General features: G+C 34.7%; 1 protein-coding gene across 2 annotated transcripts in view; it reads right to left on the bottom strand.

The window, feature by feature from the left end:
- LOC109049753 (junctophilin-1-like) overlaps positions 1–26,461 on the bottom strand; it is a 42,873-nt gene that overhangs the window by 2,203 nt on the left and 14,209 nt on the right. Inside the window, exons 3-5 of one of the 2 annotated variants that reach the window (XM_042756236.1) lie at positions 13,336–13,454; positions 2,843–3,498; positions 2,665–2,761 (exon numbers count right to left, since the gene is read on the bottom strand). In XM_042756236.1, the coding sequence (XP_042612170.1) occupies positions 2,681–2,761; positions 2,843–3,498; positions 13,336–13,454 (856 nt within the window). In that variant the 3' untranslated portion in view covers positions 2,665–2,680. Of the gene's footprint in view, positions 1–2,664; positions 2,762–2,842; positions 3,499–13,335; positions 13,455–24,018; positions 24,098–26,461 lie in introns of those variants that run through there. The other variant, XM_042756239.1, reaches the window with a different exon arrangement.

Below are 26,461 nucleotides of genomic sequence, written 5' to 3' on the forward strand. Positions count from 1 at the left end.
GTTGTCTCAGAGGCTGTAGATAGCAGGTGTTTTGGATGTTGGCTTCAAACAACTGTAAAGAACTCTATTTTAAAGGTTGAACGATCTATGGAATGTAGCAAGTAGACAGAAATAGACAGAAACAATTAAGGTCAACTTATAGGTCATTTATTATAAATGTCAAGGTTTGTGGTAAGGGGTCAGCTAACAGGTTGCTGGGCTTGCTCGGTTTGATCACTGTTGATGCAAGTTTGTGTTTTTGGATACTCGTTATGACAAGTATTTGTTATTCAGAATTAATAGATGTTTTAGCTCTGTGAAGTGATTATATTTTGTTGTAAAAGTTACAGACATACATATATTAACTTTTCAGTGTTTAGAACTTGATATAACAATTTTTTTGTGAAATATATTCTCCAGTCACCATTGGTAATAATTGTTGGTTAAAAAGTGAAAATAAAGAACTATATAATGAAGGTAGAACTTAGGAGTTTTGGGACAAGGTTAAAGTCATCAAGTTTTATTTTATATTTATTTACATTATTTACCTTCTGTAGGTAAAATTAACTCTATTGTGCTGATTTCTGAATTTGCCCTTTTGCTTAATTTTTTACTATTATAATTTTGCCGAAAAGCATCTAAAAGGCTGTTTAACAGCAGGCTCTGACAGCTTACCTCATACAATGTGATGACATGCCTCGCTATTATATGGGATGAACGGTCTAAATTTTGACCAAAGGCAATATTACATGCAATGATAAAGCAATGGCAGAATGCATCGCAATGCACTTAGTGTAAAATGTTATCAAAAATCCACACAGAGATTATTAAGAAAGTTGTTGAGTATATTTATGTCAATACTCAAACAATTCCACCTAAAAACACATTATTCCATCCAATAATTATATGTTTTGTGTGGATACTAGCACGAGTCATTTACTTAGCAACATGATAATATCAGACTTAAGTCCCGTTCTCATTTTTTCTTGGTTGAATATCAGAAATATGTCAAATTATGGAGTTGAAATATGTTGCCAATGACAATTCAATATTGATTTTAACATATTTTAACTATACCACCATTAAATCTCTTAAGCACAGCAAGACTGCATTTTATTTAATCAAAAATACAGTGAAAACAGTAATATTGTGAAATATTATAATTTAAAATGACTAAATTTCTATTTTAATATATTAAAAATGTCATTTATTTTTGTGATGGCAAGGCTGAATATTCAGCATCATTACTCCAGTCTTCAGTGTCACATGACCTTTCAGAAATCATTCTAATATGCTGGTTTGGTGTTTAAGAATCATTTCCTATTATTATCAGTGTTGTGCTGCTTAATATTTTTGTTGAAACCGTGATACATTTTTTCAGGACTCTTTGATGAATAGAAATCTCAAATCTTTTGTAACATTACAAATATATAAATTGTCATTTAAAGGGGTCATATGATGCTGCTAAAAAGAACATTATTTTGGGTATTTGGTGTAAAGAAATGTGTTTATGCAGTTTATGGTTCCAAAAACACATTATTTTCCACATACTGTACATTATTGTTCCGCCTTTCTCAAACTCGACGATTTTTACAAAGCTCATCGGTCTGAAAAGTGAGGTGTGCTCTGATTGGCCAGCTATCCAGCGCGTTGTGATTGGCCAAATACCTCAAGCATGTGATGGAAATGTTACGCCCCTTACCATATTGTGATTCCCTGTCCGGCCAGAGCAATGAGATATAAACATAAAACCCATTATTAACGTGATATAAATGTTTTCCCTTCTAGTCGTGTCTTCTTTTGGAAGGCCAAAGCAAGTAGTTTCGCTTTCTCAACCAAACAGCGTCACATACCGCGGCCTTGAGTGAGTGAAGGCCGGCTTGAGTGAGCAGAGGTGGGTGGCTTGAGAAAGGTGTGGCCGGCGGATTCTACGAAGGAGCGTCCGTTGGGCTTGCGGCAACCACATGTGACGACCCCGGGCTGAAAGCCGATTCGGCGATCAACAGTGCAAAGTTGATGTATTTCCTCAGCGACCAGCACGGATCAGCTCCAGGCATGACGAAGCAGATATCATCCTCTTTTGGAAGGCCAAACAAGGTAGTTTCGCTTTCACAGTGAAACACACAGTGTCTATACGAAATGGCGGCGGCGGCAACAACAACACTTCCATGAGAATGAAAGGTATGCCTTCTTCCTTTACATGAACATCTGGGCGGTGTTATGCAAATCTTCCCACATACTGAAGTAGATATGTGGGGGCATGTTAGAACGAGCCTTTTTAGGAGGGTGTAGACGAGTCTTAACTTTTATAAAGAATATCTTTTTGGATTTGAGACTTTAGTCTTTGCAACTTTACAGATCTTCTTTATTCACCAAGAGCTTGTAACACTCAAAAATTGAAATCGCATCATATGACCCCTTTAACATTAACATTATAAAAAACTGATCTCAGACCTTTGAATGGTATACTAAAAAAATTGGTGTAGAAACAGTTTTCACTCAGAAAACGCTTGTGAATTTCACAAACAATTACAAAGAAACAGGAAATAACAGGTTGAATTAAACTTGATATTTTGAAGTAGAAAAACTGAAATAGTATTTTCTTATAAAATCTATGTCAATAATCTTTGTGTCATTTACAATTTTGAAAAATCAAGTATAATGTATAAAGATAAAAAAGTTTACCTGAGATGGTAGTGTTTCATGTAAGGAAATGGACAAAAATGATTGCCAATCCAATATTCAAAAGCATCACCATGGCAACCAAAATTGAGTTAGGACCCTGGGTAAAAAACCACATGATGTAAGAATTCTAGCAACAATCCATAAAACACACATCTGTAAGTATAAACAAGACACTTACAGATTCTCCTGCTAGGGTTTCATGGGCCATATCTATGCTGGCTTTCTTGGTTTCAGCTAAGCTCTTTGGTTTGATAGACTCTTGTTTCCTGATCTTGGGCTCTGGTTTGGGAGTGGGTGTCCTGACCATTTTGGGTGGTGGAGGCATCCTGGCCAGGCTAGATTGTGTCATCTCAGGCTCTTCATCTTCTGGTTCCTCTGGTGGGGGCAGTTTCACCACCGGCTTCACGTAGTAACTGTGATAAGCAGCATGTAGCTGCCCATTACCTGTGCTGGCAGGTTTGGGCAGGGGTTCAGGGGCCTTGGGGGGCTTTGGTGGGGGGATGTCCTGGTGTTTGATGGCCGGTACAGGAGGAGGGGCAGATACTTTGGTGATCTCTGCCACAATGGAGGCTCTCTCTTCTTTGCTTATCTTGCGAGCTACACTACTACTGTCCTTGCTTATCTTGCGGCTGGCGCTGGGGTTGGGTGCTTGGCCCTGTTGAGGGGAGTGAAGAGGTGACGGGGTTGGGCTCCGGGCCGGAGAGTGGCTTGGAGTCGTGCCGCGCCGGTAGAAAGGGCTGCCAGAAGGCTTCTCCTTCTCCTTCTCTTCTTTAGGTGCTTCCTCCTTGATCTCCTCCACCGGCTCAATGAATTTTTGTTTGATGTAGTCAAGTCCTGAAAGGGAGGCATAAAATGTTGAACAAAGTCAGGGAAATTGCAATACAGGTCAGTACAAGTTAACCAGCAATTTGAAATAATTTATGGCATAAGTACAGAAATTGTAATTTAAAAATAATTACAAAATTAAAAAAATATTACTGACAAACATTTTATAAGAAAATACTATTTCAGTTTTTCTACTTCAAAATATCAAGTTTAATATATAGATTTTATATACTATATTATATACTTCAAAAATATAATAAATGTTATGTTTCTTATTATATATATATATATATATATATATATACATATACAGTAAATATAATAAACATTTACAAAAAATATATTAAAATATATAAATGAATACAAAATTAATATATAATGAATAAACATTCATATATTTATATTATTAGTGTGTAAAATATAACATTTATCAAATTATACTAATTAAATATATATAATTCTATTAATTTATTTTATGTTTCATATATGTATGTATGTGTGTGTGTGTGTGTATATATATATATATATATATATATATATATATATATATATATATATATATATCTATATATATATCTACATACATAATAACACCACTTTCAATTTAAAAATTATAATATACAATATAACATACAACAGATTTTATTTCATTCATCTTCTGAACACAAATTAAGATATTTTTGATTAAATCCGAGAGCTCTCTGACAGTCCACAGACAGTAAGGGTCCTACCACTTTCAAGGCCCGAAAGGTTTAGTAATGACATCGTTAAAATATTCCATGTGACATCAGTGGTTCATCCTTCATTTTGTGAAGCTACAAGAATACTTTTTGTGCACAAAGAAAACACAAATAATGACTTTATTTACCAATTTCTTCTCTTCCGTGTCAGTCTTCAACGTGGTATTCTATTCGTAACTTCATGATATCACATGAACTATTTTAACAATGTCCTTACTACATTTCTGTGCCTTAAACGTGTCAGTTGAATTGCTGTCTATGCAGGATTTCATCAACAATATCTTAATATGTGTTCCAAAGATGAACAAAGATCTTATGGGTTTGGAATAGCATAAGCACGAGTAATTAATGACAACTTTCATTTTTGTGTGAACTATCCATTTAATGCAACTTCATGTATTTATGGAAACCTTCTCAAGTCTATTCTGTAAAATAAAAGACACTTTTTGTAATGTGTGACTTGTTCTAGTTCTCAAATCATGGTTTGCTCGGTCACCCTGTCAATGAAAACTCTCGGTCCAATCTGGATCAATTAACTGGTGAAACTGATTAGAGGACAGCGGCAAAACTAAGAATGATGCAGTGCTGAGTTTGCATAATAGAGCTTTCCGGAAAATCATACGGCTCCAACTAGCTTAAGCCCAAACAATTTAACTGCAGTTTATTTCACTTGACATCTCTGGCATCCATGATGACCAGCTTCAAAGAGTGAGAGGGCATTCTTAATGTTTAAAAGGCTTAAAGTATCCTCTGAAGATAATTTCTCACAATAACTTGATAAGAGCTCATGCTTTATGGAGGGTCCATTCTGTTTCTTTCTGTCTGATCTGAACTCCTGTCACAAGTTCCTGGCAATGTTTGCATGATTTACTGGTCTAAAGGGAGCATGTTAGCTCACTGCAGGCATAATTCTCTGCCAAACACACAAGCCTGTTCTTCTGTCATTTACGGAAGACACTTACGTATATATATATACGTATATACCACTTATTAACTAAGCTAATTGTTTTTAAAAATCATTAAGCATAACATATATGAAAGAAAATATGTATCTATCAACATTCAGATTCTCATGTTACAAACCATTGTGTAGAGTGTTGTTTTCTAACCAACGCCAAGAACTGTTAATCTTGTAGTTACAGAGCAACTTAAATATAAAGTCCACATAATGCTCTAAGATTGCTTTGATCTCTCTTTAATCCTCAAGCAATACTCTGCAAATGGAAGTCTGCTTCCCTGGGATGGCACAATAGTAAAATACTGTATTTGATAAACAAAACAATAAATACAATGTACAATGTACTTTTTACTACTCAATTTTATCCCAAATCATCTTAATATTAAATCCTGCATTACTATAAAATGAAAAAACATTGAATCAGCACACATAAACTAAAAAAAAAAAGTCACTCAGAAATTGCTAGAAAATTAGTAAATTACAAAGAAATAGCACAAGTAACACTGAATTAAACATTTTAAAGTAGAAAATATGAATTTCAGTATTTTCTTGCAAAACATACTTTTTATAACTTCAAACACACACACACACACACACACACACACACACACGTTTTTCATTTAAAAGCATTTTTAGAAGAGTGAAAAAAATAAAAATAAATCTAACAAATAAATTAATACATTTAAAGAAAAAAAATATCTAAACAAAAAAAAAAAAAAATATTGAACTTTATTTTTTATTTATTTTATATAAATAAATATTTTAATTACGAGATAATATGGGTAAACACAGGGTTATGAAATTCCTGCAAATAAGGAATACTGAAATATTAAACATTCACTTAAATAGTTTTATTTGCACCATTGATCATGCTAAATAATATGTCATGTAAAATGAGTTAAAATATAAACATATCATGTTTTATTTTGCTGAAGGGGAACTTGAATGTCACTGATAGGATTATGGGACATATATTTTGTATATCAGATACATAAAGCAACAATCATAGGATTATGCATAATCAGAATGTGTAAACCAAATCACTACAAGTGCTTTATAAGCACAGCATGTGTGTAATAAGTCTAATATAAAAACTACAACAACCTCATAGGTTCATTAGACTAATATGTTCCTTTGTATTATCCAGAGATGATGGTTATAATGGATAATCCTGGCAAAAGGCCTGTGTGGAGGAATGGTGTGTTTAAATCCTCTGGAGCATTGCACCCTCATCAACCTTAAATTAGACTGAGCGTCAATAACGAGAGGTATTCATTTATAGTCGATGGGAAGGAAAGGCCTCATATTCTAAGGTTGTGCCGGAGTTATGTAATCACATCCGCTGCCTTTTAGGATTAGATTCTAGCACCTGTGCGGTTCATCATTTACTTAATCAAATTTTCAATAATAATAATAAAAAAATCTTAACGTCATTAATTATGACTTGTTTTCAGAGAAGATATATTAAGTTCTCTAACATTAATTTTTAAAAAGTGTTTATGCTTAAAAAGCATCTGTAAGAATTTGTAACTAAAGATAAAGACAAAAAAAATTAAGAAAATGATTTTTATATTCTAACACACAAACAAAACAATGCTAGTTACTTAAATAATTAAATAAGAACATACTGGAAAGTACTTGTTACCTTAAAAGAAGATCTCGCAACATGATGAGGCATCAAGATGTATAATGAGAACTGTCATGTTGTCATGTGAAATTCAACTCTAAAAATAAGTGGTGGCAATAGAACCTCACAGGCTCAAAATCAGCATAAGGCATTTGACAAAGATCCAAAGGCCTCTCTTATGACATGAGAAGGATTATGAAATCTTTTCACCCACAGTTAAGAGACAACTCAATTACCCCGACACGAGGGTGGATGGCACTGAAGCGCTACCATTGTCTCAACATGCAATCGATCAAATTCAGCGACGCTACAACACAGCACAAACAAATCAATCAAGGGCATAACAAACATACAGATGCAGTCTGTGCAATCAACCTTAACCTTTTGTTTATTATCTACATTGTGAAGAATATTAATAGGCTCCCTAACCTAATAAAAGGAGCATGTGATATGGGGGTTTTGAATTTATTAAGCACTTCATAAATTCATGCCAGTGGAGCCTTGTGTGTATTTATGAAACGTGCCATAATGTATTTTCTACTGACAGACATTTAATGGAATAATAATGACTGATTTATAGTCGATCTATGTATATTTATCTTCTACTGTAGCAATATTTTCTCAACGGTAGATCAGATTATCTGTGGACTTTCTCAATACATGTTCCTGGCCTTTGTATAAAATAAAAACTAATAATAATGAATTTGTGCCTCGGGTGACTGGAATTTGAGTCCCGACTCGAGGACTTTTGCGATCACATCCCCCTCTCTCCACCACTTTACTTGTACTGACCTTTCGCAATTAAGGCAAAAATAAAGTATTTATTTTTCACACAACTGCGACTTTAATTGCGACTGTATTAAGAAAATACCTTATAAATATGTAAATATGTACATAATAATATTAATAATGTTTTTTCTTATTTATTATGATTGTTTGTTATTAGAGACAGCTGTAACTGTGAGAAAAATTAAATACATACATGTATTTATTTTTCTCACAACTGCGACTTTAATAAACATTTATACAGAAAATGATACTTTATTTGCTTATAAATACATGTTCTTTTGCTTCTTTAATAATAATAATAATAATATATTTCTTATTTATTATGAGAAACAATTGTAACTGTTTCTTTAAGTAGTTGCGACTGTATTCGGAAAATATTTTATGAAAATGTAAATATGTGCATACATGTACATATATACAAGAAACAATACATAAAAAATAATACATACATTAATCAGTTATTTACTTATGAATACATGTTCTTGGCTTTCTTTAATAATAATAATTAAAAAAACATTACATATGTGTATTTAATTCTCTCAATTGCAACTTTATGTACATATGTGTATATGTATACATACAAATGTATATACACATAACGTAGCAAGAATGTGTAGGTAAACAAGTATACACACATACAGTACCAACAGACACACACACACACACACACAGAAATATACATATAACGTAGTAAGATATTTGTGGATAAACAAGTATACACACACACACACAAAGGTAATTTCAGCACCTTATATATGTAGCTATCAAGGTTGTACTGAAACAGCATAAATAAATAGAGAAAAAGAGAGATCTATTGTTGGGGGTCATAAGGTCAGGGCAGCACCTAGCTTCTGTACACCATGCATTGAGGAGCTGGGCAGTGATTGAGTGATTTAAAGGGAGGAGGGAAGAGGAGGTCCAGTTAGGGTTCAAAATGTCTGACTGAAGGAATGGACAGCTGCACTGCAGTCAGAGCCCTGCTCACTGTCCTGCCATACCAGCTTCCTGGCCAGACCCTTCCAACTATCCCTCCGCTAGCTCCCCGTAAAGAACACACTTACATTTACATTTACATTGAGTCATTTAGCAGACGCTTTTATCCAAAGCGACTTACAAATGAGGACAATGGAAGCAATCAAAAACAACAAAAGAGCAATGATATATAAGTGCTATAACAAGTCTCAGTTAGCCTAAACACAGTATACGTAGCAAGGGCTTTTAAATAATATGATAAATAAAAAGAAAACAGATAGAATAGAAAAAGAATAGAGCAAGCTAGTGTTAGAGGTCTTTTTTATAATTGTATAATAAATGAAAAGAAAATAGATCGAATACAAAAAGATTAGAAAGGTAGTTAGAAAGTTAGGAAGTTACACTTGCTCCAAATATAGAGCAATTAACGTCACTCTATAAATCTCGTCAAGTAGACCATTTCAATCAGGACCTAAAGAAAACCATGGCGACAGTGCAGCGTTTTTTCCTGATGTGTTACAAAGGCGTACTTAGCCTCTGCACTAATCTGCCATAAGCCAGAAATGTCAATTATCAGTGCTAGTGTTTACTCTTCTGAGCATGATGTTTGAGAGCTAGTGGGAGAACCAGGCAACGCTGGGGATCAGGCCGGATCATATCAGAAAGCCACTTTGTTTTCATACGACACTTCCATTTGAAGTAGGTTTGTTTCTGCTATGATACATTATTATTAAAAAAAAAATACTATTTTCCATGTGAATATATTTTAAATGTAATTTATTCCTATGATGGCAAACCTGAATTTTCAGCAATATTACTCCAGTCTTCAGTGTCACACGATCTTTCAGAAATCACTCTGAAGGTCAAGAAACATTTGAGTCACAAAGTGTTTGTATTACACTGAAAGTGTTGTTTAACTGGTTGCAGTTTGTTCAAGCAGACTGTGTATAGTTACTATTTGGAAAGATGATGATATGAGGATATTGCCTTCATTAAACAATAAAAGTAAAGTCTAGGCATTGCAAATGAGCAAACAGGACCAGGAAACGACCAGGTATTTCTAATTAACATGGAAACATATGGGCAGCATATTGCATGCGAGTCCTGTAAAAGAAACCTCACCTAAATAAATACACAGAGAACTGCTAACACTTGCAACTCTTGAAATGTGAATGTCTGGCCAGTTTTAGCATGCAGGGTATGTACTGAAAACGTATCGTATTAAATAAACACATGGCAGTTGTGACTTCAAGTGTGTTAGTCATTAAATCTAGTGGCACTTATTATAGGCTCATTAACAAATTATATCCTCCCTTGGATTAATCTGAACTATCAGAAATGCTACTATCAAAATTAACCTGTCTATTTGAATATCTCTATTCTGACACATCACGCCCACTGTATTCAATTTATCAACAAAAATTTACTATTATTTGCAAATTTTACATATAGCACCATTCAAAAGTTTGGGATCATTACATTTTTTAAGCAGTTCAGCAAGGATGCATTTTATTAACAGTAAAGACATTTATAATGTTACAAAATATTTTAAATAAATGCTGTTCTTTTGAACTTTGTATTCAGCACCAACTCAGGATATTATAATGATTTTAAAAGTTCATGTTGCTGCTGAAAATTCAGCTTTGCCATTACAGAAATAAATTACATTTTAAAACATAGAAAACAGTTATTTTAAATTGAAATTGTAATATTATTGTTTTACTGTATTGTTGATTACAAATGCAGAATTGATGAGCATAAGAGACTTAAAACATTAAATCATACCGACCCCAAACTTTTTACGGTAATGTGTAGGGATGGGTATATATTTTGATACCATCATAATTCTTGTCACCAGCGTCAATATCACAAAAACAAATACTAGCCTAAATAATAATAAAAAAATCTCTCACTGAAGACAAGTAAAGAGTTGGCAATTATATAACAATAAAAAATTAATTACACGCAATAGGACAAAAAACTACAGTAGAACAAATAAATAAATGCTACAAGCATTGTATAAAGTGATCACATGTACAAAAACAGTGCATATTCTTCACTGTGTAAATTAAATATATATTTCGTCTTATTAAAGTAACAAACGTGATACAGTCAAGAGCAGTGAGAGATTTTCTCTCTTTTGTTGTTAGATTAACATGATTGACAGACAGCAGGAATATTAGACTGCTGTCACATTAAGAGCTGCCCAGATCCAATATATTGTTACACATCCGTTTTCTTTCTCAGCTGTTTGTTTTTACTTAAGACCTAAATTACTGTATTTACAAGGATACTTGCAAAGATGGGCATTTTGACATATACAAGTGTGTGTATTTAACCATTCAAGACCTATAAAGTGGTAAAAATATCTCTCGTCTTCATGTGCATATGGTGAAATCAGTTATCTTTTGCTCCTGATTGCATTTCAACAGCTTAAAATCACTAGTTTTTTTTAAAAACCGCAATGCTTAAAAAAACGTGAGCGTGTAACCACGATACAGACGATAGTCCAAAATCTCTACCTGTTGATAATGGTTTGTAGTTTAGACAAAACGGTAAATCAGGTCACTAAGAGAGTAAAAATAAATGGTAGAACAAAAAAGTGAGCAAATCTGAGCAACAGTAGTTCTCCTGAAGCTCAGTTTAATTAAGATTTTATCCCCTGGCGGCTCTCGCAAAGATTTCTCTAGTATCTGTAAGACATGATTCATTTTCACAGTCATATCCTGTCCAACACAAGGTGATTTTCAGTTATAGATCTGCAGAAGGTTATGTACCAGGCCCCTTGGGAGTTTGACCTTTCTCCCTTGACCTCCCTGTGCTCAGCTGGCAGGAGTTTATGGTGTAGTTTGGGTGGGGTTTGCTTCTGAAAACTGAGAAGTGTTTCTGGAACCTTTCCATGAGAGGTGAGCGGTAACTTGACATGCCCACTCCTTATCTGAATCCGCTTACTGATAGCAATGTGCCGTACGCACGACACACTCAACAAGCCTTACATTCCTCATCCAGAGAACATTCTCAGTTTGATATGGACGACATTCCTGTCGGAGGTATTTCCAAAGGGAACTAGAACAATCACAGAGGAACAGTCTACTAATATTACTTATAATATTTAATTATCATTTGTTTTGAATAAGACTGCAAAAAATTATTTTCTAAACAAAGTAAAATATCTAAACATTCTTAAATCAAGATACACTGAAAGCAAAAGTATGTCAAATATAATGTTTTCTGAAAAATTAAGTGACATAATGCTTCAAACAATAACAAATATCTACAAATGGAGTAAGGTAAATAAAAAAAACTTGTTTTCCCTTTGCATTTAGGTTCATATTTCTTACCGCACTTATATAAATTATATATGTTAAGTAAGTATAAACTTGCTTAATTACATTTTAATTAAAACAGATAAAAAATAAGTAAAGTAAATAAAATAATAAATAAATAAAATAAAGATTTTTTTTTTACAGTGTAATATGCTCATTGTGCAGAATTACTAATAAAAATAACATTAAACATAAAAAAAAAAAATCCCTAATCTGCAACCACATAAGTATTAGAATTATATGTGAATCTGCAAGTGAAAAGTTTACAGGGACAATACTAAGGAAAACGCATTCCTTTGGCAATTTTCATGTCATTTGTCTTATAACCATGAGTACATTACATTTTTTTTACATTACAAATATTTTTTTACTAATATTTACATATTAATATTAAGAAAAATGACAGTGAGAACTACACTGACATGCAAAGGTCAGACAATCATAACAGAGGTCTGAAATCCTAAAGGTACAGCAGCATAACAGCCTGATAAACTGAGAGAGAGCCTGGAAAATATGTCATATCACTGTCAAAAAACACTGTAGTATAGAGACCAATTCTCACTATTAACTAGTTGCTTATTAGCATGCCTATTATTAACATATTGGCTGTTTATTATAACTTATAAAGCATATATTTTGCATGACCACTTTCTACATCCCTAATCCTACCCAATATATAAACTTAACAACTACTTACTATTAATAAGCAGCAAATTTCTAGTTTATTGAGGCAAAAGTAATAGTTAAAGGTAGGGCTGCACAATTAATCGAGTTTCTAATTGCAATTACAATTATGGATGTCACAATTACATAATCGTTCAAAGTGGCAATTAATCGTTCAAAGTCCACTTATGTTATTCTGTGTGCTTAAGATGCATATTTTAGTATAACATTATAATACCATTCATATTGTTACTTTTTTTATAATTTACAGAAGAAACCAATCCGATGTATATTTGACATTTGAGGCTTAATACTATAGAAAAGCACTAAAGGTTTTTCAGTTTGTTTATTTTCATATAAAAATATGGCATACAATTGTATCAAACAATGGTATAAACATCCTTCAATCTAAATTGTGATAATCGTATTTAATAATCGCAATTACAATTTCAAGGGAATAATCGACAATTATGTTTTTTTGTCATAATCGTGGAGCCCTAGTTAAAGGTTTGTTAATAGCGAGAAACCTTAAAATAAAATGTGAACAAAAACCTTGATCAGCTTGATAAACCAGGGAAAAAACATTCATGTCTTTCTGTCCTGTTCCCTCAGCAGAGCTCCACTGAGCTAGGTTTATGTGAAGCTAAGTATCTGTTGCGAGGAATGTAAGTGAGGGTGTGTGGTTATAATCTGGTGGCTTTCATCGGGAGTATTAAGTCTTATATTCAGGGTGTGTGTTAGGGAAAGTAAAACTTTTCCTCTGTAACTTACCTGGTTGATGGAAGCTTGGAGATAATTCACGAGCCACAGCTCTGGCTAAGTCTGATTCCTGACAAGCCGCAAGTGCGGCCTGGTCTGCTGCTTCACTCTTAGTCCTTGCGTGGGATGTCCTGCACACACAATACAGAGAAAGTTGTAGCATACATAATAATTTTACAGCATATATTACATAAATGTAAATAAATGTTTTGCTAAGAAAGTATATATATATATATATATATATATATATATATATATATATATATATATATATATATATATATATTTTTCTTTGAATGAGTGCTTTGCTGAATGCTTGTGCTTGGGTTTTGAAACGAGGATGCATTAACATATGTATTGATGTGGGCTGCCTTTAGTGTAAGGAGGAGGAGGAGGGAGGCAGAGGGGATCTGTGTGTATCTGCACATGTGTGCTCAATACATGTATGTATATTGAGAATGGAGGATTCCTCTGCCTAAATAGTACTATGTGGTGTGCTGATCCCCCGTTTTTGTCAAATCCAAATCCTGCTTTTACAAATGAATGGGGACAAAGCATTTAATCCAGACAGAGAGCATAGACCACAAAAAACATCCCTCTTACTCAGCAGACAGCATACATGGCAAGAAAGCTAAGACTTGAATAAAAAAAAAAAAAAAAAAAAAAATACATTTAAAAAAAATCATTAATAATAATAATAAAAAATAAAATAAGATTTTTTTTTTTTTTTTTATGTTGTAGGACTGGGAATTGACGCTATATACAGTATATATATATATATATATATATATATATATATATATATATATATATAGCATCACTTCCCAGTCCTACAACATTTAAGAAAACTAAGCTTGTACTGAAAGAATGTAAGATCTGCATTTAAATCTTATATATACATATACATATTAGATAAAAATATAATATTTAACTTATTTGAATTTTAACTGAAATACTGTAAAATAACAAATATTTATGTTACAAAAACCCACACATTTTAAATATTTTCAATATCAACAATATAAAATACTTACAGTCATGGCCAAAAATATCGGCACCCTTGGTAAATATGATCAAAGTAGACTGTGAAAATAAATCTTCATTGTTAATCCTTTTGATCTTTTATTTAAAAAATTTACAAAAATCTAACCTTTCATTGGGGAATAACAATTTAAAATGGAGGGGAAAATCTCATTATGAAATAAATGTTTTTATCTAATACACATTGGCCACAATTAACGGCACCCTTTTATTCAGTACTTTTTGAAACGTCCTTTTGCCAGTTTAACAGCTCTAAATGTTCTCCTATAATGCCTGATGAGGTTAGAGAACACCCGACAAGAGATCAGAGACCATTCCTTGATCCAGAATCACTTCAGACCCTTTAGATTCCCAGCTCCATTGGTGCTTCTTCTCTTCAGTTCACCACACTCATTTCTAAAGGGTTCAGGTCAGAGGACTGGAATGGCTATAGTACAAGCTTGGATTTGTGCTCAGTGACCCATTTTTGTGTTGTTTTTGAGGTTTGTGTTTGGGTTATTGTACGGTTGAAAGATCCAAACATGGCCCATTATAAGATTTCTAACAGAGTCAGTCACTTAGTGATTTTTTATCTGTTGTTATTTGATGGAATCCATGATGCCATGGATCTAAACAAGATGTCCAGGACCTCCAGCAGTAAATATAGGCCCACAACATCAAAAATACAGCAGTATATTTCATTGTACACAGGGGCTACTTTTTATCCCTGTGTTCACCAAACCCATCTTGAGATTTGCTGTTAAAAAGCTAATTTTTTTGGTTTCATCTGACCATAGAAGCCAGTCCCACATAAAGTTCCAGTCATGGCTGATAACTGAATATGCTTTAGTTTGTTTTTGAATGAGCTAGGAGAATTTTTCTTGAAACCCTCCCAAACAACATGTGTTGATGTAGGTGCTGTTTGACATTTTTTTTTTTTTTTTAAGGTTTTCTGACCACGAGACTCAACTTTTTTCTGCAATTCTCCAGCTGTGGTCCTTGGAGAGTCTTTAGCCACTCAAACTCTCCTCCTCACTGTGCATTAGGACGATATAGAGACACGTCATCTTCCACACAGATTTATAACATTTTCTGTTGATTGGAAATTCTTAATTATTGCCCTGATGGTGGAAATGGTAATTTTCACTGCTCTAGCTCTTTTCTTAAAGCCACTTCACTAATTTGTGAAGCTCAATTATCTTTTGCTGCACATCAGAAATATATTCTTTGTTTTTTCTTATTGTGATGGATGATAAAGGGAATTTGGGCTTTGTTTTCCCTCATATTAATATTTCTGTGAAACAGGAAGCCTTGGATGGATAATTTCATGTTCATAATCACCCTGGAGTGCTCAAAATTTTGAATATGAATGGAAATATACTTCTGAGATATTTTACTCATAAGAATTTCAAGGGGTGCCAATAATTGTGTCCAACGGTTATTTGAGAAAAACATTAATTTCATAATGATATTTTCCCCCATTTTAAATTCTTATTATCCAATGAAAGGTTAGATTTTTGTGAATTTTTTAAAATAAAAGATCAAAAGGATTAACAATGCAGATAAATTTTCACAGCCTTCTTAGATCATATTTACCAAGGGTGCCGATATTTTTGGCCATGACTGTATATATGTATAAATATATATACACCTAATATATTACTTTTTAATATAATTATTTTAATTATTTACAGTATAAAGTACATTTTAAAATACTAAAATATTATTACAATAAACAAGCAAAACATTATTTGCATGCAATATTTATAACATTTCATATTTATACCATATTTAATTAATTTTATCATATATTTTAATATTTCAATAATAAATGTACTCATTCAAATAATCTAAAATATTAAACGTTAATACAATAAAATTAGAAAATTAATCAATACAATAAATCATATCTAATATCTGTATATGCTTGGTTGGGACATGCCTGAGGAAGTTACCTAGGGAAAAATTTTTTTATCGCTGTGCACAGCATGTGACTGTTGATATTTGAAACTCTGGAAACAAATAAGATTACTAAGGTCTTTTCCTCAAGAACAAAAGCAAAAGTCTGATTCTAAAGGGTGTGATTCTAAAGTAAACTAGCACAAAAAAAAAGAGAAAGAGAAAAAGGTTTATATTGGGATCATGATAGGCTTGGCCTCTGGGTGGCTTTAATGAGGCCTGCATCATACTGAAACACAAGCTTATGGACAGAAATCAAGAGGTGACCTGCTTCTCAAATCCCTTCAAAACCTCAGACGTGCTGCAACACACTGTTTTCATCTTCTCGCAGACCAGCCAGATTGAGTCTGTGCAGCGTATGCATTAGGCATCGGGGATTTTTCCCATCGGTTCAGGGATATTACTATAACTATTCTGCAACCTAGCATCAAATGCACAAGATAAACACTCTAAAATCCAGTGGATTAGTCCAAATTGGTGCGTCAGCTAGACCAACCTCCAAATACACGTCAAAACAAGATGCATCAGCAGAATGGGATGTCTGAGAGGAATCTTTAAGTGCTTTGCATAGAAATCATGCTTTTAGTTCCCTATAAAGTATCACCTCCTTCCTGTGGCCATGATGGATTTAGATGTTTACAGCTTTGTTAAACCATTCTTAGACAAAGTGGATGTCTGTTTTAATCGTTAACCATATTTGAAATGCAAGAAGCCAGATGCTTTGGGACACTCTGGCTGCCAGTGCAAAAAATAGCTTACCATTGAGGGACAAAGAGGTACTTTCTGCCCAGCTTCAGATTCTGACACATATGGGCCTCTATTTCTGATAGTCACATAATACTGATCATTGTAGAATCCTCACGCAGAAGCGTGCAAAGGAAGTGATGAAGTATGAGGGAGTTCTAGATGCATCTATTTGGGGTATGAGACAGACTGAGGTTATGGAGGCCAGTCTGTGAGCTCCTTGTATAACCTCAAAGCCCACCATAAGACTATATAAATCCACACAAAACATAAATTATATATATATTTTCTAAAGATTTCTATTTCAAATAAATGGTGTTCTTTTGAATTTTTAAGAATTCTGAAAAACTAAATTATCACGAAGGACACAGACTGAGCTGCTGAGGAGAAAATGCATAATCCAATTTGTTCTAAACATGTGACAAGCTTCATATTAAGGCCTTTAAAAACTGGCAAGAGTATATTTTATAGTTTTGCATACTTTAAATGGCTCAGCCTGTCAGATGCTCTGACAGAAAGGCTGCAAGTACATGAGCCTTCTGGTTTGCGATTCTCCACTAAACTTCACAGTAGACCTGGGTGGTAAAACGTTATCGATATTTATCGACGGTACACCTTCTTCGGTAACGATATAAAAAATGTTCGATATAGTGCACGATATAGGTACGCGCTATGAGTGACACAGACAGCACACACAAACACAAACATGAGTGCTGTGCCTGCCTGTGATGAGGAGATTGTGAATAAAACAATTTATAATAAACAGCAAAACTAGTACAATCGAATGTTAGGTGTGCGTCAGGGAGCGTCATAAGTGGAGCACGAGATGCGGTGATGATGATGTAAGTGACATGGTAGTTTAATGTTTTGTTAGTCTAGCCCACGAGACGCACAGTTTCTGCGTTATTCATTCAAAATACTAGCGAAATATAGTAGCTCAATTCGTAGAAGTTCTTGATTAGGTTAAAAAACTAAACCAAGCCATTCACAGAAAACGCATATTCAGCACTTTTTCTAGACAGACAAATATGACTGCTGCACTTGCGTCTCACACAAGAGATGTACAGAAAGCCATGCAAAGTTAAAACAGTTTAATCTTTTAGAAAACACTCTTTTAGAGGTTTATTCCTTTTCACTGCGTCTCATATGTTTTTAAAGGCAATCTGTGTGATGGGTGATTCAGATATTTTTTATGAAGCAATGCAAAAATATGTGATGCTGTTTTGTTCATAATTGTTTATGCAATTTAGACAATTATATTTGATTTATATGAGTTAATTTAGACGCAATGCATATTTTTTAAAGAAAGTTATTTCCTTGCGTTGATAATTTAATGTGCTGCATTATTTTGCTCATTGTGCCCTCCTGTGGCCTCGGGAAATTAACCAAAATTTTAACCTATTTAATCTGCATATAAAACATTACAAATGGGATATTTGTTTAATTTTTATTTTGTGTTTGACTGTTAATACAAAAATATATATATATATATTTGTTGTTTGTCAATAAATTGAGTTAATTAAAAAATACAGTGGTTAAATGTAAACACTTTTTTTCTATTGCTCTATGTTTTAAAAAAGGTTATAAAAAATGGACAATATTGGGCGGTAAAAAAAATAAAAAAATAAAAATAAAAATAATATTTATATATATATATAATATATATATATATATATATATATATATATATATATATAATATGAGAAATACTGATTTTTAAAAAATCCAAATACAAAAAACGAAAATACAGAGATATATACCGTATATCGCAAATAGGCCAAAAATACAGAGATATGAATTTTTGCCCATATCGCCCAGCCCTAGTACTTACTATATGGGTAGGGTTAGGATTAGGGTTTGGTTAAGGGTTTATAGGGTTATTTTAGGGTTAAGGGTTATTTTAAGGACACCTTAAAATAAAGTATTACCAAATTTTAAACTGTAAAAATATTTCACTATATTACTGTATTTTTACTGTATTTTTGATCAAATAAATGCAGCATTTAATATGAAACAAAGTCTCAGGTTTCAATTTATGTCCATTGTATTGCAATATTCAAACAATAAATGCCATTTTTCACTTTTTAATGTGGAGTGACAGATCGCTGTAGCGCTTCAGTTTAAAAGACGTGGCAGCGCGATGCGTACGTGAACTAATCATCTCCTCCACATTAATACCAGTTTCAGCACAAAATAAACATGAGTTATGACTAAACATCCAAAAGGTAAGTTAAAAGAAAGAGTGTTTCAGCCACACAAATACGTCAATATAAAGTCTTGTAAACAGTCTTGTAAACAATGTCATGTAACGTCACATTTATATTATAATTTTTACATGTTTAATTTATGTTTGCCAAAATCCATAAATTTTTTATGACAGCCACCATTTAAATTTTTATATATAAAAAATATGAATTGTAGTAGAAATATTATTAGGTAATTGTAACTTTTAAAAATTTTAACAGTTGTATGCTATAGCTTACAAATCAATTTTAACCTTCAATGTTATAGTAATGTAGTACCAAATGATTCTCATGTATATTTTACAGCATTAGTTGAGAGATTTTTTTTCTTGAGAAAATTTAACAAGTACTATACCTGTTATATATCCAAAATAATCGACATTGAATCGAATCGAAAGCTTGTAAATGAGAATCGAATCGAATCGTGAAATTTGTGTCAAAACCCAGCCCTACTGCAAAGCATTATAAAATATAAGAGACTAACAATTAAAAATCTCTCTCTATTTCATATACTGCATCTCTTCAAAATGCATCAGTCTCTGTGTGTACCTACTTCAAGACCTCGGGTATTTAAAACCCCGGTATGCATCTCTGCACCCCTCTAATTTTAATGGTGCACTTGAATTTCACCCCCTCTGTGACCTCCTTTCAGGCCAGGCCCGAGACAAATGAGCGTCCATGTGCCTGCAGAATTGGCTGGTCCTCCCTCAGGCCATTGGCCCACTTTGAGAAGAGCTAGCATGGCTGATCTGAGATCAGTTTTGCAAGTTTTCATATGATGGTTAAGATGAGGAATCTGGTAGCAAAGGCTGCCTCCAGATCACAGCAAAAAGTCCACTTCCACCCAGAGCTATTTGCGGAATCTCTGCTACATTTGCTGACACCGTTTTGCTGTGAGCCCGTGCTGGCAGTTGGTATGTGCCTGCCTCTCTCTCTCTCTCTCTCTTTCCGTGACCTTCTCCCTCCCACATTTCCTCAGTTATACAGGAGATATTTGCATTTTATTCAACAAGCCAAAATCTCCCCTCTAAGATGTTTACATGGTACACAGACATAAATGTTTTCAGTGATGTTCTCAGTTCTAGTTCTCAGTGATGAATCATAACAATGAACTGAGTATTGAGCATTTGAATAACTAATGAAGAGGGAGATTTTGGTTATATCACTTTGAATAACAAATCCCTTTAGGCTATGAAAAAGGCTGATGAATCACTGGATAAACAGTACCTAAAAGGGATAGTTCACACAAATATAAAAATCATGCAATTACTTACTCATCCTCCTCAAGTCGTTCCAAACCTGTATGATTTTTGCCTTCCATGCAAAACAAAATGACAAATTGAAGTCTTCACACAGGTCTTTTCCATACAGTACATTGTGCCCACACATCTGATACTTTTGCCACAAAGGACAAAAGGGCTCAATAAAAGTATCATAACTATGCTTTACTGTTCAAAAGTATAGGGCCAATAAGATACAGCAAGGATTAAACTGATCAAAAATGACAGTAAAGATATTTATAATGTTACAGAATATTTATTTTTCCATTTCAGCTTTGCCATCAGTGGAATAAATTACATTTTACAAAATATTTATAGAACACAGTAATGTTAAATTCTAATCATATTATTGTTTTACTGTATTTTTTGATCAGAAACTGCGTTGACCTTTTCATTTTCTAAAAACCCCAAACTTTTGAACAGTAGTGTAATCCATATTGTTTTTGCATATTTTAGTCATGTGACAGCTTTGTGTGAGGATATAAATTTAAGTTCTTATTCACTCTTATTCCAAATCACTGAGTCATGAGTTAAATACAAATCATTAGATTGAACGATTAGTTTAGGAATTGGACTGATCCGATTCTTGACTATGAATCAGTTCAAATCTCACTTGAGTGGAAGGTAAATACTAACTCAATTTCTCATACAAAGCTGTGATATGAAGCAATTTATGTTTAATCTATCTTGACATGGAGCTTTTTCATATCAAAGAAAATACTTAAGCGCAGATTCTTAAGTATCAAAGTGTTGTGAATACCACAGTGTTCGGAATGAACTTAGGTTGAGTAAATGATGAAATAATTATTACTGATTTAGGAAAACTTTCACAGTATATTTTGAAGCTGCATTACAATACAAGTAAAATGCATTAAGCACATAGAATGGAATATACTTCAAATAATCAGTCAGATGTTTAAATGTATTGCTTAGCATGCTTTAAATTGTATACAATTAGCAGAATGCTTTTACATACATGCAATGTCTAATGCCGGACTGGCAGCAGGTGGGAATGTGGTATTATGCAGACATAATTAATGCCTTGCTAAAATAAACAACAATGATGACAAAAATACAGTCAGCCGTCGTAATCATGGAGATCTTAATGCTGTGATATTTTGTTAGTCTTACTGATTTTAGGTTAAGTAGCAAACTGTGAGGACATTCAATCTAGAAAAAGCAGACCATAATATTTCTCTGGTATAAAATGAGAGAAGACTTTAAGGATGAGATGCAGCCATTGGCACTGAGCAATACAAAAATTAAGCTGTGCTTTACACTTGAAAAAAAGCAGATAGTTGGCACAACAAAAGAAAAGACACACTCTTGACATCACTGCATGGATGTACTCCAAGGTTTTTCAATATAGATCATCTTTCAACATTTGCACTGGGTTTACTATAATAATTTATGCCGATAAACTTTCTTGGTGTAGGCATACGTTGGTGAGCAAAAATAGGATAAAAAAAGTGTGATCTCAGCCTAAAGGATCACATATTCCACCTCATCCAACTTGTCACTCAAATTCTGATACAGGGGTGGAATAAATTTGCACATTTCAGAATTTCTGACAAGGCTGAAAAAAAAAACCCCTGATTTTCTGTTGCATACTCAGGTTAGTGAGATGTTCAATGCATCAATATACCAAAAATTCTAAAAAGACACCATCCTTTCAGCATCCATTACTAAAACACAGACAGATGCTTGGCAGGAGAATAGTCAAAATCAGCTTTGATTAAATAGAAAATACCCAGTGCATGGGCATTTCCGCCTGGATTAGCTTTTTAATCTCTTTTTGACATACTTTGAGTGGCAGTCATTGACAATTTCAAGTATTCCAGATATCACCTGCTCACAATCATCCTGGATACTTGTGCGATATCAAAGCCAAAAAGCCACATTTCCTTAAAGCAAACCTCATCTGATATTCTGCGTGTTAATATGAGAAAGCAGAAGTAGCTTAAAGGCTGTAGTAAAGGGTAAAAAAAACATGTAGTCTTTGAAAATACTGCCCAAAACAAATATTCACATGCCAAAATCAAAGCAACTGCACGACAGATCTCAGATCAGTGTGAAAAGTATTGCTTTCATGCCTGAGTCGACCTGAGGCATTTCAGCACATCGCTTTACAAAATACCACCAAAGTGAGCATTATTTGATCTCTTTCTTAAAAAGCCCTTGAAATTGTTTGATGAATAGTTAATAGTATTTAGTTTCGTCACAAACATAATGCACGCACTATGTTCTGAATAGCATAATACCATACTGTGCTCTTGCTACATCTGCAGTGTATAGTATGTACACTTTACACAGTTTACAAATTTCCTGAATAGACAGAATAACCCAGATGAGCTACAATATTTGCCAAAATGAGCAGAGCTCGCGAGTGCAATACTGTACTGCACAATGCAGTGAGCTTGACTTGACCTTCCATTTCCATGTGATGAACCGGAAGTAATGCCAGTCACAACATATCTTTCCTTCATCTTGACTCATTCTGTTGGACTGCCAAATGTTAAGACATTTTATTTTACACAAAATTGAATAAAATGTTCATTTTTACTAAAGTTTCACTTCATCCTTAAATAGTAGGCAGTATAGCCTATATTGTGCGGTAAGTATTCCATTCTGAATATGATTTCCCATTTCTTGTCTGCTGAGTCCAAAATCGCATACTCTCTAAGTACCTACTTACTTTAAATAAGTACTTACTCTGTATTCATTAAAAAGTACATTCTATATAGTATAATTGCACTCTGGACATTCTACATATGTTTTCATTGTTATGCGACCAACATCAGTCACTTCACTGCCATTCACAAATCCTCTCCCGTGGCCTTGTGGGATAGTAAAATGCTGCAGGGATGACATATTTTTGTAGGCCAAAATCCAGAAATGAGTTAGCATGTTAGCTTACTTTCAGTTCCATCATCCTGAAGTCAATGGAAGTTTTTTGAATGGGTTTTTTTGGTTAAATATATAGTTCAGCCATGAAACACTAGATGGAGCAAGCTGACGTGTTGTTAACATAACTGATGATATTCAGAGAGTTAAACGACTTGGCACAAGCTGATTTTTTCATGCTGCATATGCAGCCAATGAGCTTACTGCCTTGCATTTATATGGCTGGCTAGCATTCACTTGAGATTCCTGCAGCCCGATTTCAGAGTTTAGCTGAAACTCAACAGCTAGATAAGTAAACGGTCTTCACAGTGATGTCAGTGTATTATTGCATTCATCAGGTTTACATTTTTAAACTAGAAAACATACAAGTTGTAAAACTATGTGCAGGTTATTTGCATGAGGAGTAATTACTAAGTATGCCTTGTTCATAAAACAACAGTAGCATTAGCAGCAGCAGCAAGCAGTTTTCAGAATTTGAGAATACAACGTCAAGCGTCGCAGATTTTAGAACTGTAAAGTGAACAGGGGATTACCTTATTTGCCAGAAATCTCCAATGTTTTTAATCAGAGATGCACCAAAATGGAAATTCTGGGCCAAAACTTCTGGATGCACTTGGCCGAAAACTGAAACCGAAAATGCTTTGTAATGATTATTTATTATTTTATTAAATAATACAAAGTAATTTTGTAAGACTTTTTTAATTTAACTCAATTTTAATGATACTGAATAAAAAAAATAAAAAATAAAAAAATTACTGAAAGTAACAATAAAATTGGACAGAATTTATATTAATATTAGTAACACATTACAATAAGGTTAGTTAACATGAGCGAATAAACAATACTTATTCAGCATTTATTAATGTCACGATCTTGGTGGGGTCTGCCTAGGCTTTGTTGTCCTGAAGCACATGGCCTTTTGTTTTGACCTCACTACATTCCCTCTACCATCACCTCGATTTATACTCCTCCCCACTTGTTATCCCTGTTAGCTAATTCTCCCGCACCTGCACCCTGTTTTGTCCTCATTACCTTCCCTTTATCATGCCTTCGTGTTTGCTGTCTTGTGTTAGTCCATAAGCATTGTTCTGAAGCTCAGATCATCTCGGTGCCTGTCGTGTTTCTGACCCTGTTTTGTTTTGTTTTGTTTTGTTTTGTTTTGTTTTGTTTTGTTTTGTTTTGTTTTGTTTTGTTTTGTTTTGTTTTGTTTTGTTTTGTTTTGTTTTGTTTTGTTTTGTTTTCCAGTCTCGTTGGTCTTGTGTTCCTGTTTTTGTCATCCCTCCCTTCTTACCCGCCTGCCCCTCTAGGTTTCTGGTCAGCTCTCTGCCTTGGCTCTCTCTGCCTGTATGCCTGTGTCTTCATGGCAGCCCCATCTGATTCCTCTCTGCTCACACTTGGCGCAGCCTATGGAATTCAGCGGCGGCTTTTGATTGCTGGCTTGCCGACTCTCTTCACCGCTGGTTGGGCAGAAGCCGCTTTGACCTCCGCGCTGACCTAGCTGACTGATTGCTGGTGGTTTTGCTATCCGGCTGATTAATCAAGTTTTTTGTCTCAGTTTTCAATAAACTTAGAATTTTTAGTTTCACCTGCTGTTGGATCTCTGTCTCATTTCTGACAGTATGGACTGTCCAGCAGATGGCTCCAGCAGGTGAGGAGATTGTTTGATCGGCTCTCGCTCATGAAGGAGCTCTCCTCGGCCACCAAGCCAGCCAGTTCTTGTCCACCACTCAGGAGGTGGAGACCCTCACTGCCCAAATGGCTGAATTAAGCGGCCACTTCCGCAAACTCCAACAAGACGTTCTGTCGTCCTCCGCTTAGGCGGTTCCTCTGTCTTTCTCTCACTGCGACTGTGAGCCTGAGCCGCACGCCAACAACCTGCTCTTGTATGATGGGGATCTGAATTCATATCGGATGTTTGTGCACTGGTGTTCGTGCTGCAACCACGCCGATATGCTACAGAACAGTTAAAGGTTACCTATGTCATTACTTTGCTGACAGGAAATGATCGCGATTGGGTGACTGCTGTTTGGGATGTAAGAGCCCGCTTCTGCACAGACTTTGAGGAGTTTCGCTGTGAAATGACAAGGTTTTTTGATCACTCTGTTAAGGGAGATGAAGCTGCATCCAAATTAGTGCGTCTCTGACAAGAAGGCCATTCCGTGACTGAATATGCCATTTAATTTAAGACTCTAAAAGCCTCTTGCGACTGGAATGAGGGGGCGCTGCGTGCTATGTTTCCAGAGGGGCTTAACTTCGAAATCCAAGATTAGATAGCTACACACGATCTACCCTAAGACCTGGTCAGGGACCCTTGGCTCCCCGCTCATCCTGGGGGCTAGAGGAGACCCAGCCTTTTAAGGGCCAGCCACCACCTCAATAGCCTCTGGCTGAACCTGAGCCCATGCAGTTGGGGTGACTTTGATTGTCGGCACAGGAGAAACAACAAAGGCTGGTGCAGGGCCTCTGCCTCTACTGTGGAAAGCCGGGTCATTTTGCTCAATCTTGTCCTTTAAAAGACAACTACTACTAAACAATCGAGTAGTCGTGGTCGCCTCTCCTCCTATCACCCCCCAGTCAAACAACAAACCCAACTCCCACCAACAATCACTCAACAAACACCCCACCCACTCCTGCATGGCCTTAATTGATTCTGGCATGAAGCCAGCTTCCTGGACTGCAGCACGACCAAGAGCTGAGGCATCCCTGCCATTCCCCTCTCTTCTCCTGTCATTGTCTGGGGCCTCTCTGGCCAGCCAGTAGCCACTATCACCCACACCACCCCTTGTGTAAGTCTTGTTGTGTCGGGCAATCACCATGAGTCGGTTGTGTTGTTCCTCCTGCAGTCCCCAAATGCTAGTCTTGTTCTGGGGCACCCTTGGTTGGCTAAGCACAGCCCTCATGTGGATTGGTCCCACAGTCAGATTGTGTCTTGGAGTCAGTCTTGTCATGCATGTTGCCTAGGTGCTGGCTCTCCTACTGTGTCTGTGT

This window comes from Cyprinus carpio, unplaced genomic scaffold, assembly GCF_018340385.1.
Source record: "Cyprinus carpio isolate SPL01 unplaced genomic scaffold, ASM1834038v1 S000006820, whole genome shotgun sequence".
NCBI lineage: Eukaryota > Metazoa > Chordata > Actinopteri > Cypriniformes > Cyprinidae > Cyprinus > Cyprinus carpio.